Here is a 12,971-nt window from a genome sequence, read left to right on the forward strand (position 1 = left end):
TGCGAGAATGTCGGAGGAGTGGATTTTTGGAGGTTTGATGCTGAAGTTGAGACCTTACTAACTAAATCACATGAAAACTTTATGACCTCTACGTACCACAAACCAACATATACAGGACTACTGACTAACTTTTTTAGTTTCACACCATTAAATTACAAAATTGGGCTGATACGAACACTGACCGACAGAGCACAGAAACTCAACAACACAGACATCGGCTTTCAACGTGATTTAAAGAAACTAATATTCACTCTCCAACGTAATTCTTTTCCTTTTCATTTCATCAACAACACTATACAACACTATTTGGACAACAAGAAAAGCACTGACTCATCTAACTCCACAACTAACACTAACGATATACAACAACCTGACAATAAACGTTATTTCAAACTACCTTACATAGGTGATTACTCACGACACACACAACGCAAACTCACACAAATCATTAAACGCTACTGCACTGACATTGACGTTAAACTTATTTTCACATCTTTCAAAATAAAATCTTTATTTTCGTTTAAAGACCCACTTCCCGAACTTTCCAAATCTATGGTAGTTTATCAATTTTCATGTGCGGGATGTAATTCCCGTTATATTGGTGAAACTTCTCGCCAATTATCTACCAGGATAAAGGAACATACTCACACAGACAAAACTCCACTATCTACAAACATCTTCAAGCCTCTCCTTCATGTAAAACAAATTCTCACCTTCCTGTTTTAAAATCATCGACACTGATCAATCCACTTTCTCACTCAAAATCAAGGAAGCTCTACACATTAATAAAACTAATCCCGATTTAAATATCCAAGTTCACCACTACAACACTATATTTACTTTATAATAATACTTTTGTTATAAATTCTTAATACTTATTTTAGAACTTACGTTATAGTTATTAATACTTAATACTCATTGTAATTAATTTACTCATATCATATTATGTATCATATTACTTATCACTAATCATTCTGCACTGAAGATGGCATTCTGATAATGTCGAAACATGTTTGCTCTCAAACAAATTGTCGTTTTTCTCAAGTGTTTTTTAAAATTGCTGCTAATTAGAAATTATAATTAACTTTTAATGTTTTAAATTCAGTTGCACAAAATAATTTGCCACGTATCATCTCAACGGACGAAGCCATTTGACGCTTAACTTTTCAGAACGATAAGAAATCTGAAAGATCAATTGTTCAAAGCCTCAATCGTCGACCATTAAAAGGTTTGTAAGAGAAAAGACAAAGAATTATCGTATGTGTAAACGATGTATAAATGAGATCTTGAATAAAAGTTTTTCGTCAAATATAATTAATACACTTTTAATAAATATTAGTCTCAAACTAGTACTATAAAATATACATCATAGATACCCGTAGCAACTTGTGAAAAATTAGCTTACCGAAAAATCACTGTCATCTGAAGGAATGCGTGTTTATTGTGATGTGCTTGCTTGCTAAGGAATTCAAATTGCTTGCTAGCATGCAATTATATTTATCCTTGGGGCCGGACGGTATATTTATAAAATATATGTTATTTCATTATACTTGTGATAGTATGAAATGACATTTATGAATCAGGAAGAAAATTTAGCTTGAAATTGCAAATGGACTCATGCATGTAATCATTGAATAGTTTAGATGTATAAGTCGTTTTAGAAGTAGAAATATTGATCAGGAAGTGGGTTATATTTGTGATTAACTAGTTTGTAAGTCCACATTTTAAATGCGGCTAAAAAATTTGCTAATCTTTTTAACGTTACAATTGTCTTTCGTCAAGCTTTGGTTGCGAAGGTTCATGTATGCAAATTCATCGCATTATAGTTACAATAAATTTAAAAACAGATATGAGTATTTCAACTTATTAATTCTTTTTAACACTCCCACTTTATGGTCATACTTGCAAAATATCTCAAAAACGGTATATTTTAGTAAAATTTATACTTATTTCTATTGATCAATTTGATCCAAATTATATTCAAACTTATCAACAAAAACAATAAAAATCATATAACCATGTCTTTGCTTTACATAACAATCTATTCTTAAGATGTTTTAAATTTCGTGGCACAAAATAATTTTCCACTCATCGACTCGAAAGAAGAATATATGAATCTTAAGTTGTCATAATTTTAAATCTTTCTAAAAGTTCAACTGTTCAAGGCTACACGCCGTTAACCAGTAAAAGGTTTTTAAGACAAAAACAAAGAATTTTCATGCTTGACTGCGACGTATAAATGTGACCGATGGAAGCCTGTAAATTCTGTAATTATAGATAAATCAAACGAAGTTACAATTCCAAACAAGAACAATATGCTTACCAAAAACAAGTCACTGCCGTCTTAAACTAGGAAAGGCTTTTTTTAAAATATATTTAATTATTTATGACTCACCACGAAGTATATTTACTTTGAAATCGCAAATGGACTTTCTGCCTTTCATTAAATTAACCAACAGACTACTGCGATCAGATTAAACCGAGGAATGTATTAACAATGGACTACAAAGCTTAAACCATTCGCCGGAGCGAGACATAATTGATTTTTTATCACTTGCGAGCACGCATTTGAATAATATCTTGACTTTTTGTTACGATTCTTTCTATAGCTTTTTTTATGAAGTTTGTGAAGTGTAAGAGTTTTAATAATTCTTATTTCATGACTATGCTTTTAGATGATTCCTCGCCGATTGCAAATTACTTCTGCTTGATCTTCCGTTTTCCGGTGTACGATCGCACAAATGAGCAATGAAAACATCAAATTGACAAACAACTTAACATATAGCAAGCTTATACAAACTTGAATGTTAATAATCAATAAGCCCTTAGTAACCGAGCTCGAGGTTTTACGGAGAAAGATCGGAGAAAGATTTTTTTATACAGACCGGGCCCGTAGAGCAAGGTTTGTACAAAAAAACAGAGATTACAACAAAGCTATAGAGTTTCACGAGAAAACTCTGATATTCGAAAACAGTTGTTATATCCAAATCATGTTGATGTCGCTGTGTCTTTGAACAATCTTGGTAATGTGTATTTTAATACTGGAAACTATCCCCTTCCCCTCAATTAGCTTTCTATTTTTGCCGTGTTCATGTATGTTCATTGATTTGAAAAATCGGTATGCTTGTAAAAATCTAGCATTCATGTCATAAACGTTTAAAAAAGAAGCCAAATTTGTGGGTGTTCTTCTTCTGTCCACCTTCTTTAGTCACACAATTCCACTATCATTGTAAATACACAAAAATTACAAGACAGCGAAGGCCAAACCCTGGACAACGGCAGAGCCAAAGACGGCCGGCCGGCCCACCCCTCGCGCCCGCGCAGCCGGCAGTCGGGGTCTATTATTTAGAGAGAAATTCTCACATAGAATATATGTCTTGACACATTATCATGAGGCAGGGAAAGAACAAGTGTGCTGGTTATTACCCGGAAAGTTCACCACAATGTGGGCGAAGCTCTATAGGTGAATACTGCGGACTTCATATGAGGCGGTTAATGGAAGGCGGTAGACTTCCACAACCATGCCGTAAGTATGGGGTCGGAACACAGGCAGAAACTATCCTTTGTCAAGCCTGCGGTGCGCATAGGGTGCATCATAAGCTCATTTATGCGGAGAAACAAGCAAGAAAGAGATTTGCTAGAGTACTCCTCGAATTAATTTCGACATTTTGAATTAATTTCTATTTAGAGATTTATCTCACATAGGGTATACCACTAAAACAGTCGAGTTGGATGTTGTTGTTAAGGAAGTTATACAATTATATAAACAAGGTGTGATCAGCGGACATGCGCTGAACGCCTCTCTTAAGGGTCTTAAACCGCCCGCTGATCCGACACCCACGCCAAGAAATGTCACTCCGCCTATTCCCAAACCGCGAAAGCGCAGGCCTATCCAAAAACCACACAAGCGCAAGCCCGCCGAGCCTACCGATGATGAGATGGACGCATACAGCAATGAGCTTCTGGCTTAATTTAAGCCACGACGCCCCACAAGGGCTCCTTTCCCACCACCCACGGAACTTAAGTGGGATGAAACGAAGGCCTTCAGCTATCATCTGAGAGCCTGGAAAATGCAGGTGCCGAAGGGACACCCCTCCGAACGCGATTTGATGGATTTCCCTAAAAAACGCCCAGCCCTACATCAAACGCAAACTCGTCGAGGAGCTGTTAGCTCTACGAGGAGTTAAGTTCTAGTTGGCTGTTGAGGTTGAGCTTCGAAAGGATGAAGCAAATGGTACTGAAGTGCTCCAAGCACAAGTGTTCCGGACAAAGCAGATCACGCTGCTACAGGCTCATGAGATTTCGCAAGCCCTACATGAAGCCTTCCCAACAATCCTGGAGAGATTGGAAAAGTTCACTCGGGAAGGGTCTGGGTAGATAGTGGATCGTGTTAAAACACTCTGGCTTGACATCGCTCACTACCAGCCTTTACGAGGAGGCTCATACCTTCCTCTCCCCACCGCGGTCAAGAATAAGAAGGCAATCGTCAACGTGAAAAAAGTGACGACTGCCTCCGCTGGTCTCTAAGGGCTGCCTTGTTTCCTGCAGCTAAAGACCCTCAACGGCCGAGCAAATATCCCACTGAGGACGGCCTTGATTTTGCGGGAGTGAGCATACCCACATCGCTCTCCCAGCTCGAACGAGTAGAGCGTCAGAGCGACCTTGCTATCAACGTGTATGGTTGGGAAGGCGGCGTCGTTCCTTGCCGTCTGAGAAAAGTAGAGAGAGCTCACAAGACTGTGAATCTCTTCCTCGTCTCGGATTCAAAAAATCCTGAGAAACACCACTACACTTGGATCAAGTACTTCGACTGCCTTCTCAACCAGAGTGTCAGCTGCACTTCTGTGAGCGTTGCCTTCACGGCTTCACCAGACAGGATTTGCTGGAAGAGCATAAACCTGAATGTCGAGGCATCAACCAGGCCACGGTTGCCATCAGAATGCCAACCCCAGGAAAAAACGACAAAATCCGCTTTGAGAACTACCAGAAGCAGCTCAAAGCGCCCTTCATAATCTACGCCGACTTCGAGAGTCTGGTCTGCAAAGTCGAGGGCCCCGCGCTTCAACCTGAAAAGAGCGGCACCCAGCAAACCTCCAGGCACGAGGCATACGGCTACTCGTACATAGTCGTCCGTTACGACGGGGAAACGCAGCCCCCGCTGTTCTACTGAGTACCTGACGCGGCCAAGAATTTCCTCCAAGAAGAAGAGCGTAAGATCAAGACGGTGTTGGCCAACCCCGAGCCTATGCACATGACAGGAAAGGACTGAGGGAGCCAAAAGAAAGCCACAAATTGCCACGTCTGCAAACCGGTTGTCTTTCACAACCTACGGGGCTACGACAGCCATCTCATCATGCAGACTATCGCAGAGACTGAAGGGAAGGCTACCTGCATCCCCAACAACGCCGAGAAGTACACCTCATTCAGCATCAGCCAGCTCCGATTCATCGACAGCGCCCAGTTCATGCTCTCAAGCCTGAATGGCCTGGTGAATGCCAGCGACCCGCAAGACATGCTCATCAAAGTAGACTTCGAGCCGAGCCCCAAGAGGCGTATTCTCCTGCTCAGCAAGGGGATCTACCCCTACGAGTATATGGAGGGCTGGTCCAGATTTGATGAGGAACTCCTCCAGCTAAAGAAGGCTTTCTACAGCAAACTCTCCGATGAAGGCATTACCGATGACGACTATGCCCACGGAAAAAAGGTCTTGGACACCTTCGGTTGTACAAGCCTCGGTGACTACCATGACCTCTACCTTCGAACTGATGTCCTCCTCCTCGCTGAAGTCTTCGAGAACTTCCGAAAGCTGTGCCTCGAGCGATACCAACTAGACCCGGCTCACTATTACACGAGCCCGGGCCTAAGCTGGGACGCTCTCCTCAAGCACACAGGGGTTGAGCTCGAGCTGCTCACTGACATTGACATGCATCTCTTCATCGAGAAGAGCCTGCGCGGCGGCATCAGCACGGCCAGAAGGCGCTTCGACGAGGCCAACAACCCCAAGGTGCCTGACTATGATCCGGGGAAGCCCCAAAATTGGATCCAGTACTACGACGCCAACAACCTGTTTGGCTGGGCAATGTCGCAGCCGCTGCCGACAGGCGCGTTCGAGTGGGTCGCCCAAGAGGAAGTGAAGGCGGCCCTGAACCAGCCTTTAGATGCAGAAGGGCTACATTCTCGAAGTCGATCTGGAGTACCCAGAAGAGCTGCACGACAAGCACCATGCATATCCGTTAGCGCCAGAACGCCTGAAGGTCGACAACGCGTGGATGTCGGATTACCAGCAAAATCTCCTCAAATAGATGTATGGGGGTGCGTCTCACGAGGTCGAAAAGCTGGTCCGTAATCTGCGCGACAAGACCCAATACTTCCTGCACTATCGGAATCTACAGCTCTATCTGCAGCTTGGCATGCGCAGGGCGCTCCGCTTCGACCAGAGCCCAAGGATGGAGCCCTACATCCGGAAAAACACCGAACTCCGGAAGAAGGCAAAGAGTGACTTTGAAGTCAACCTCTACAAGCGGCTGATTAACAGCGTCTTCGGCAAGACGATGGAGAACATCCGAAAGCGTGTTGATGTGATGCTGCTCGGGCCGCGCGAGACCGAGAGACTCCGCAAACTTGTTGTCAAGCCGACAATCAATCAGCATCTCATCTTTGGCGATGCGGGAGACCTCGCAGCCGTTCACATGAATAAAAGCAGTCTGCTGCTCAACTGGCCGGTCTTCGTGGGCATGAGCGTTCTCGACCTCTCGAAGCATCTGATGTACGACTGGAACTACAACCATCTCAAGGCGCAGTAAGGGTGGTCAGCAGAGCTCCTCTACACCGATACCGACAGTCTTGTGCTGGAGATCCAGACTTAGGAAAAACCCTCGGGGCAAATACCCCGCTATCCCTGGGCTTGAATTTCTTAAAAAAGATTGTTATGGCGAGCTTCTGCCTTCACTTAAAAAAATGGGGGCAGAATGTTTTGCTCTTGGGTCAGAGCAATATGGCAAGAGCTTCTTCATGAAACGGCTCCTTGCTCACGTTCGTCCGAAAGGCTGTACGTCATTTCGAACACCTCCGCTGATTAATATATCCAACCTAACACGGTCTTGAAGTATTTTTTCTGTCATGCCTGAATCAATCGAGGATACGAGTATAGAACCAGAGTCCTACGTCATCATCGACGACATCCGCGTCATGAATCTCAAATGCGGAACGCAGAGGGAATGCCTCTATAAGTTCTTTACGATGTATAGCCATTATCTGAAATTGAACGTCTTCTTCCTCTCCCAGAGCTTCGACAACATAAAGGACATGAAGTATAAAACAAACTTTATCTATCTCTTCTGATTCACGGACAAGTCGAATGTGAAGCGGTTTCTTAATACGCTCTTCGGCGGCACGGGCCATAAACCGGTTTGTAGCGGATTTGTTTCGTTTATTTTGCGTGTTGCTGTTTGCATTACGAAGTTTTTTTACATTTGACTGTAAAATTACGCCTTTTGAAACGTGGTCGATTACAGAAAATAACGGACCTGGAAAAATTTTTTCTGTGCCAATCAAATCACGCTATTTATCCGGAAGTCACTATGGTACACAAGTTTTTGCTTTGCATTCTGAAAGTTTCGCTTGGAATTAATCGAGCGATTGAAACGAGTAATTGCTGGCAAAACAACCCTTCGATATTTTCTAAGAAAGCGACGGGTGCAATGAACGGTATTATTCATTATGTCCGACTATCGCTGAGGATTACGACTGACACGCCGATTGACGGACAGAAAAGTAATTTAGCACGTCAGTATTTTTGAGTTAACAGACCTTTTAGGACTTCGTCGAAGGATTGTATGAAAAAGGTTTTATCTATTTCCGTATTTTCCTCCTGGATCGTTTTTTTCTATTATTTTAAATTAATTTTTTGATACTAAAAATATACTGCAATGTATTTATTTCAATAAAAATATAAATAAAAAAAAAATATCCGTGGCGTTGTGACTAAAATTTTTTAGACTGCTAGGAAACCCCCAAATTAAAGTCGACCCCGCGTTGTTTGTTTTTTGCTTGTTTTTTTCACGCTTTATACGACAAAACATTGGCAGTTTTTACTTAAGTAAATGTATTTAGGCCTATATAAAGGTTTAACTTGCAAATGTTAAGGATAATTACCTTATTTTTGTTCAGTAGTTGAGTTTGTTTCATCTGTCATCGATAAGACATTAAATTGTGTGTTTTCACATCAAAATCGTCAACACAACTGCTATGTTAGGGTGATATCCGGACAGAAAAATATTTTGCCAAGGTCTAAAAAAGAGTACGAGGCCGCATGCCGTGGTAAGTTTTGAGACCAAGAAGAATATTTTTCCATCCTGACCCACCTAAACAGTAAATAACATATTAATTTTTTTGCTAAAGGGAACAATCTTATTCGATTGTTTAGACAGATTGAACGATGGTCGTCATGCAATTAAACAGTTAAAATTTTGCTGTTCGTTTTGCTTCTGAAAACTCTAAACATAGTTTGGTCATTACAAAATACGTTTTCACTTAGAATTTAGTTATAGGATTTCGGACTGCGGTCATGCACCGTAAAATTGGAATTTAACTGCAGGAGGATTCCCAAGTGCCGCCAAATATTGTTAAATTCTGCCAGCTGCTGCAGCCAATCAGATTGCAATAAAAAGAAATTTTGCGTAGCTTATAATTTCACGTGCTTGTCAATTTTTTGTACAGATGGAATCAAGAGAAGGAAGAAATGTGTCTTACATTCGTTCAATATTTATTGTGGTTCAAAAGAAACTTGCTCAGTTTTTCATCGAACAATGGAACTCTCATTACAAATCAACTGATGGAGAATGGGATGACACAAACATCAGTGGAAACAAATTTTACAAACATGAAATACGTCAAATGCTTCCTCGAAGAGTAGCAATGAGTTTTCGCGATGGAGATACCAGTAAATGGGACTGTACAACATTATTTTATGCAATACATTTTTCAAATTCAATTGGAAAGTATCTTGATGAAAAAACAAAGAATGCTTTAGATGAACTTCGTCGTGAAAGAAACGAATACGTACATTGGAGGGAAAGCGAATGCTCAGATGATTATTTTGATAAAATAGTCTGTAACATTGAAAATTCATTTAAGCAATTGCGATTTTCTCTCGATGAAATCATTGAAATAAAGGCTCATCGAAGCAGTTTTAAAGATGTCGGAAATTCTTCTGGCGTTGAAAATAAAAAACAAGGTATGCCTTTCAATTCTATTTTATTTCATATATATTGCATAACCTGAGCATATTTGTCTTGTATTGTATCACAATTCAAGTCATTTGATTGGTATTTATGTGTTTTTATGAAGATTTACATTATTTGATAATATGCATGATGTACGTATACAGTGTTGCACTTTCGGACTCCAAACGTTCATTTATTACGTATGTTCAATACTGTATTAATGACTTAAATTTTCCTTTTGCGAACTACAAATGATTTAAATGTACTGTGTACCCGACGGCAGTGATCAGCACAACTTGACAAGTCTTTGTTTATCTCAATAAATACTGCGTAGCAGCAAAGTGGCGCAACTCTTTTTATAAAGTGCTTAAATTGACTACATTTCATAAGTTTCATTCAAGAAAAAGGATTATAATAGACTAAAACCTTTTAAAATAAATCTTGACATAATGTACACCATACAGATCAGACCCTGCATTTTAGAAGTGTTCAGGTTAGACCATCTGTTTTAAAAGTACTCGTGTTTGATTAAATTAATTCCTACTTTCTTTGATAGAGTACCGGAGATTAGTGGGAGTATATGTTTTTATCCAGATAGAAATTATGTTTTTTGCTCCTGGCTTACAACATGTTAAAACAATTAAAAAAACATCACCAAGTCCAAGTTCTAACAAAAGTTTTCTTCAAATACAGTCTTCAATCAACCTTTTACTTTAACAAATGCTATGAGATATATGAATTTTTTTATCACATGACTAAGCAACACTAAATGGTAACATTAGTGGGTGGTTTAATCTATTTTAACCTTGGCAGTAAAATCGTGTCACTTCACAATTTGTACTTGAAGCTCATTATCAGTCAGGTAAAATTAAGATGAGACATGAGGTGATAATGACATCTATCTTTTTAAAAGAACGTTTATTGTATTCTTCTTGTTTAATCATAAAAACTTCTCAACAAACTATCCTTCGGATATACTGTCATACTTCACTTTTGCACCACCATGCATACATTACCTAGCTAATGACATTGAAAATTATACAAAGAACGACCACCATCAAATCGACTTGCTCAATAAACTTCAATAAATAAGAATTCCTGTTCATTGTAAGTAAAATACCTCAAAATCATATGGAAAATGGGCCAATTTGATGATGTGAATTCTGAAGTTCTACAATAAAAAGAAACCTATTTACAATTTTCATTATGACAAATGTAGCATTAAATTGCACATTTATTAAACGATCTTCTAAATTCTAAATTTACAGAAAATTACAAGTTTTTTGAGTTCTTTCCTTGCTAAGTATACCAGAGTATACATCTTCAGTGTGAACATCATTCTAAAGTCTACAAATATCATTTTGTACCTTAGAATTAAATTTTGAATACTTTTTACTTAGAAGTGCATTTTGAAAATTGCATAGAGCATAAAAGTTGCTGCGTCAGTTTTTTCTACTAGAAAATTTTCCAAAATAGATAAGGAAATAACGTTACTAATCGCAAAACATAAAAACAACGACTTTATTCATTGATTTCAGTAAATTACTCCCACTGATCTCAAAATAAATAAGTATAGCTATTTGGACTATGTTAGAAGCGCAAGTGACTCAAAAAATCTCCTTTATGATTCAAACTGATTGTCAACTGGCTTGATGACCTCCATTAAAAAGTGCACGTGAATCAGACCAAGCCACTTACGACTTATGCTACCCGAATGAGCAAGAATAACTTTGCTGCTAAAATATCGCTTACAGAACTCAATGGCTGTATCATGTTTTCTCAGATATCGTAGCACTGACCACTGTATAGAGGATCGAAACTATAACTTATAGTGGGGTGGGGGAGGGGTGTTTAATAACGCTGCTGCTGAAATATCGCTTATAGAACTCAATGGCTATATCATGTTTTCTCAGATATTGTAGCACGGACCTTTATATATAGGGCCGAAACTATATCTTTTAGTGGTTGGGAGAGGAGTGGTTTAATAGCACTACTGCTAAAATATTGCTTACAGAACTCAATGGCTGTATTATATTTTCTCAGATATTGTAGCACGGACCACTGTATAGAGGGCCGAAATTATAACTTATAGTTGGGTAGGAGAGGGGGGGTATTCATATCTTCAATTGTGGTCCACTGTTTTCTTGTGAAAGCTAACGTAGTTTACATTTAACATAATACAAATATAGCTAAACAAATAGACCAATAAATAGAAAGGTAGATGGAAAAATATAAAATTGATCTGAAAATTTGTTGTGAAAGCTTAGAAATATTTTTCTCAATTGCTCTTTTCAACTTTATTTATAAGAGATCTCCAAAGGAGAGTTCTGTTATACAAGAAAATTTTTCAAGTTAGTAAAACGTGATTGTGGTAAGCGAAGTCAATTGAAATGTTCTGAATCACACATACAATACAAAAAAGATTTTACAATATTTGAAGCCGGAAGTTCAATGATTTGCTTGCATCGTTCGTGTTGCTTATTTTGTCTATTATATTATACTTTAGCACTACAACCTTATGATTTCTTTGACATTTTTCTAAAAGAGACAAAAATTTTATCAAAAGACTGAAAGATATGACACGAATTTAAATCGCTTACTCTTTTTGTGGTGTTAAATATATATTGAATTGCATGATTCTTTTTCCACCTGAGTAAAAAAAATTTCATCAAAAAGAAATTTTCTCTCCATAACGAAAACCCTGACACAATAGACACATGACAGACAAATTTTTCTTTCAAATAAATCATCATATGCTTAGTATAAAATAATTGAAAACTGGAAAAACCATGTCAAATTTGGCAAAGGTAAAACAATACCAGCAATGTTGCACGAGAATAAGAAAAACAGGAGGTAGGACTTGAGTTTGCAGAAATAAGATAACGAGGTTCACTTTACCAAGGTGAATAAGAGAAACAGTACGTGTCAGATAATTTAGAGTTAAGCCCGAGACACACTGTCGCTGTCGCTTGGTCGTTACGGTGAAACGACAGAGCGACGAAGCGACACGAAAAATGTTAACAGACACACTGTCGCTAGCGCAACAGGCAAAGCGACCTGATTTTAAGCACGTACCAGTCCCCCTAGAGAGAATATTAGCGGGAAATACGAATTTGGTGACTTTGGAAACTTGGTTCAAGAATTGAGGAATGACGAAGAACAATTCTTTATTTACTTCAGAATGAATCAAATGACCTTTGATTTCCTTTTGAGCTTAGTTGGTCCTTCATTAAGAAGGCAAAATACTCATTTGCGGCAGTCAGTTTCACCAGGAGAAAGGCTAGCCATCACTTTGCGTAGACTGGCAACAGGAGATTCGCCTCAGTCAGTGGCCTTTGCATATCGTCGTGGTTTAAGTACAGTTCGCAGCATAGTATACGATACATGTGAGTTTTGTGGTCTGTACTTATGCCAATGTATTTAAAAGCACCATCGAGTGTATTAGAATGGCAGGGTATTGAGCAAGGGTGAGTTTCTATCTCATTATCATGTTGATTTATTGCACGGAGTGAGTTCCTGAGCTTGAAACAAAGTTTCTTTACTGTTTGTGACCTAGTTTTCAATTGAAATAGGTTCTCTACTGTCTGGAATTTTCCAAATTGTATTGGTGCTTTGGATGGGAAACATATTGCAATTCAGGCTCCTAGAAACTCTGGCTCAGCCTTCTTCAATTACAAAAAGTTTCATTCCATTGTGCTGATGGCAATGTGTGATGCCCATTATCAGTTTGTGTATGTTGATGTTGGA

General features: G+C 39.0%; 1 protein-coding gene across 1 annotated transcript; it reads left to right on the forward strand.

The window, feature by feature from the left end:
* Window positions 1–1,119: 1,119 nt before the first annotated feature.
* LOC124448980 lies at window positions 1,120–9,941 on the forward strand. The gene is made up of 3 exons (XM_046999924.1): window positions 1,120–1,228; window positions 8,719–9,235; window positions 9,781–9,941. The coding sequence occupies exons 2-3, from the start codon at window positions 8,719–8,721 to the stop codon at window positions 9,939–9,941; spliced, it is 678 nt and encodes a 225-aa protein (XP_046855880.1). The 5' UTR covers window positions 1,120–1,228.
* Window positions 9,942–12,971: the final 3,030 nt, after the last annotated feature.

The sequence above is a fragment of the Xenia sp. Carnegie-2017 genome, unplaced genomic scaffold (genome assembly GCF_021976095.1).
Source record: "Xenia sp. Carnegie-2017 unplaced genomic scaffold, XeniaSp_v1 HiC_scaffold_23, whole genome shotgun sequence".
NCBI lineage: Eukaryota > Metazoa > Cnidaria > Anthozoa > Malacalcyonacea > Xeniidae > Xenia > Xenia sp. Carnegie-2017.

Coding starts and splice junctions, on each gene's coding strand:
- LOC124448980 (XM_046999924.1), top strand. CDS start 8,719: ATGGAATCAAGAGAAGGAAGAAATGTGTCTTACATTCGTTCAATATTT. Junction 9,236..9,780: donor CGTTGAAAATAAAAAACAAG/GTATGCCTTTCA, acceptor TTTCTTTGATAG/AGTACCGGAGATTAGTGGGA.